This window comes from Arabidopsis lyrata (genome assembly GCF_000004255.2).
Source record: "Arabidopsis lyrata subsp. lyrata unplaced genomic scaffold ARALYscaffold_3, whole genome shotgun sequence".
In the NCBI taxonomy this organism is placed as follows: Eukaryota; Viridiplantae; Streptophyta; class Magnoliopsida; order Brassicales; family Brassicaceae; genus Arabidopsis; species Arabidopsis lyrata.
The window spans coordinates 8,950,200-8,953,863 of NW_003302553.1; the positions used below are offsets into that span (position 1 = coordinate 8,950,200).

Here is a 3,664-nt window from a genome sequence, read left to right on the forward strand (position 1 = left end):
CCATTCGACAACCTCACTTCCCATATTCACCATTCATTATTAAATATATGAACTAAGTCTCTCTGTTCTCCAACTTCGACAACCTCACTTCGCATATTCACCATTCATTATTCCACCTAGCTCTCTCATGATTTGGGTCAAAAATCATCTTTTTTTAACGTACGCCAAATTAAGTTCAAGTGATCTCTACCGGAGACAACGTGACTGAGCACACACGCTTGTCGATATTCAATCATTTTCAAACTAAAAGTATCAAATAAAAATAACTCCAAGTCTCCAAGTCCTTTATGAATGTAGTTTTTTATGCGTGAATATAAATAATACAACGTCTAAAAATCAGTTTACACATGTAAAAACCAAAACGCATGCATCTATATTTTTTTGCTCATCATATCGTCATCCATTTTCTTCCTTTTCTCAGACAATCTCAATATCGCTATCTTTGATTAGAGATTTTAGTTTCGAGTAATTTAAGTGGAAAAGGGAATAAGTTTAATTGAATACATAAAGTAGAAATGCAAATAGGGTTTATGAGAGAATTAAAAGAGAAACTTGTGCTAATGGGACTCGTGAACAGCAAACTTGAGGAGAGTTGCATCAACCATCTTTTTCAACATCACTATGGCCTCGTCGACCCTCCCAGCCTTGGCATACCCGTTGATCATTGATCTAAACGTAGGAACATCGGGGCTCAAGTATTGGTCGGAGCATATTTCCACAAACAAATCTTGCGCTTCAGACATCATCCCGCGCTCGCAGAACTGAGCTATGATGTTAGCGTAGCAGCTAGAGGACCTCGTAAACTCGAGCCTCTTGAAAGTCTCGAGAGCCTCCTTGAAGTGGCCCAGCTTGAAACACGCATTCACCATTATACCAAAGGTCTCTCTATCAAAGTTCTTGGAATTGGTAATCATGGCGTTGAAGAGATCCCAAGCCTCTGTTTGCTTACCGTTTTGCAACAAGATCTCCAAAAGGGTATTCCCAGTGGCCGCACACACTAACTCCCCTTTCCTTATGATTAGAGACCTGTAAATCTCCATAGCTTTCTCGTCCTCTCCTTGCTTGAGCCAGTAATCCACAAATGTCGCATCCACGACCGCTCTTCTGTTCTGACCGTCAGTGCGACTAGGCCAGATCAATATTTTGTTACGACCATCAGTGAAGTCAGGCTCGGTCTTGTTGTTAAAATCATCAAATAATTCATAAGCCTTGTCGTGGTTTCCTAAATCCATAAATCCGCGGATGAGATAGCTGTATACCACCGAATCATAGAGCCTAATGTACTTTATTAACCCCACAGCTTCATAGATCCTCCCGGTGTTGACCAAGCCTTTGGCCAACGACCTGAATGTGTCGACATCTTTACGAAAATAGCCCCTACAGGGATGGCATAGTTTGAGTGCTTCATCTACACGATTTTGATCACAATGGGCTTTGACAACGTGGTTGAAGGAGACGGCGGAGTGTCCAAGTTTAGACTCGCTGTCGAAGAACTGGTACAGAGCGAATGCATCATCGTACCTTTCGGCGGCGCACATGGCGCCGATGATTTCGTTGCACATCAAGACCTTCGTATCCCAGCCGCGATACTGTTTCAAGACAGCGAGACGTGAGATCTGCGCCGCCTTTTCCAATTCGGAGAGCTCAATCAGTGAGCTGACTCTGAAACGTAAAGAAATCCGACGGTCATCGATTAGAGAAACGATGTTGGGATCGAGTTTCTCGGTGAGCGCCGACGGGAGTGAAGATGGATCTCTTCCGAGAGGGAAAGGGAACGACCTGACGACTGCAAGGGCGGAACCGGATAAGGTGTTCTGCTGCGCCTTGAGAAAGAGACTGCGGAAGGACATGGCGGCGGAGGAGGAGAGACACCGTGGGAAATAGGGGTTTTAAAGATGATGTCACCTACCTTTTTCGTACTTGTATATTCAAAACATAATCTATTTTAACATTTATTACCTAAAACCAAAAAAAGCACGAAACAAAATATTTTCTAACCTTGTTTTTGTTTAAAAATATATACAGAGGATCGAATGAATCGGGAGTTGAAGGAAAGAACTAAGAAGAAAAACAAAATATTTTCTTGCGAATATGTTTGCTTCTTTCTTATATAATAACTAAAATGATAAATTACCTACTCGAAACGGTAAATTGCTCGACAATCATTTGATAATTAATAGACAGTATATTCAAACTAATTAACTTCAGTTCACTCTATGTACGGAGAAGTTTATCTAAATGACTAAATCTCTCTTTCAACCATGCATACGTGGTTTAACAAACCAATAAAAAACATGCATACGTGGTATCACTGGTATGTAAACCGAAGACAAATTCTGAAAGGTATGGTATATATAATATATATACTCTTAAATACAAAGTTGGAGGTTTTTCTGTGAATTAGCTAATAAAGTTGAAGATTCTTTTTGTTATCCCTTCTGATTCAGTTTAAGTCTTTAGAGCATCTCCAATGGTAAGATATAATCATGGGCTCTTACCAATATTTTTAGTATAAATTTTGTATAATTACAAGCTAAGAACTTTATTAGGAGTTTTTATTTTTTTTTCCTCCTCTAATGGTGGGGTTCATAGTGTGGAGTTCTTGGTAACCAACTTTTATGTTTATGCTTTAGTTTAGATTATCCTGTTTGATTTCAATGAATAAGTGTATAATGTTAATCTTATTTGGTTACATGGAGGATCGGAATAGTGCAGGAGTGGCAAATCAACCCAAAAAATTACAAAAAATTTGTAGCCAAAGAAATGAAGAAGACAAAACCAATGAAATACCACGTCGTGTTTCTTCTTTATCATTGCGGAGCTTATTTTTCTTCTCTAGCTTTAGCTTGAAACAGAGACTTACCATTGCTCTCAGAAGGATCTATGGATACACTACAAGCCTTAAAGTTACTTTAACTCTATGAGGCACAACATCTCAAAGAAACAAAATTGCATACACACAATTCCATACTTTCATTTCAATATTCGAGAGAAACTCAATCAGAAACATTCACGAGTCAAGTAACTCGTCAATAAAACAACAAAAGCATCCGATCAATTCCAAAAAAAAATCACAATCTTATTGTCAAAATAACAATCACTCCGATCAAGTTTACAAAAAAAAAACTAAATCAGAATCTGAAGAAAAAACGATTCATGAGCAATCAGAGATGATCAGCTAACGGCGGATCGAACAATCGGAGGTCACAATAAGCGGATCATTTCTCCTCTGATTGCTTCCGATTTGAGACAAATCGCAGTCGGAGAAAACGAGAAAGAGAGAGAGACGGATAACGAGAGAGAAACAATGCATTTTTTAGCTAACCTTTCCACCAACCAGACAATGACACGTCATCGTGTCTTATAGATTTTTAGAACATCTCCAACAGAAGTTTTTCATAGGATGTCTAAAGAATTAAAAAAATAATAATAATTAAAAGTAAGAGAAAGAATGAGACACTATGAGACACTGTGTCTAATACTTGGCATCATTTGATTGGTTAAAGTTTTTTTTAATTAATTAAAATTTAATCAAATAATTTATTTACTACAAAAGCATTAAATTATTATATTTGAGAAACTTCTATGGTTTCTCGTTGGAGATGCTCTTAAAACTCCCTACTAAGAAACGGTTCTTTCTTAATTAGCCATTTTTTTTATTTAA

General features: G+C 37.8%; 1 protein-coding gene across 1 annotated transcript; it reads right to left on the bottom strand.

Annotated features, from left to right (window-relative positions):
* Positions 1–557: 557 nt before the first annotated feature.
* On the bottom strand, positions 558–1,850 carry LOC9319314 (pentatricopeptide repeat-containing protein At3g60960, mitochondrial). The gene has a single exon (XM_002885330.2). It carries the CDS (start codon positions 1,848–1,850, stop codon positions 558–560), a length of 1,293 nt encoding a protein of 430 aa, XP_002885376.1.
* Between the last annotated feature and the right edge of the window lie 1,814 nt (positions 1,851–3,664).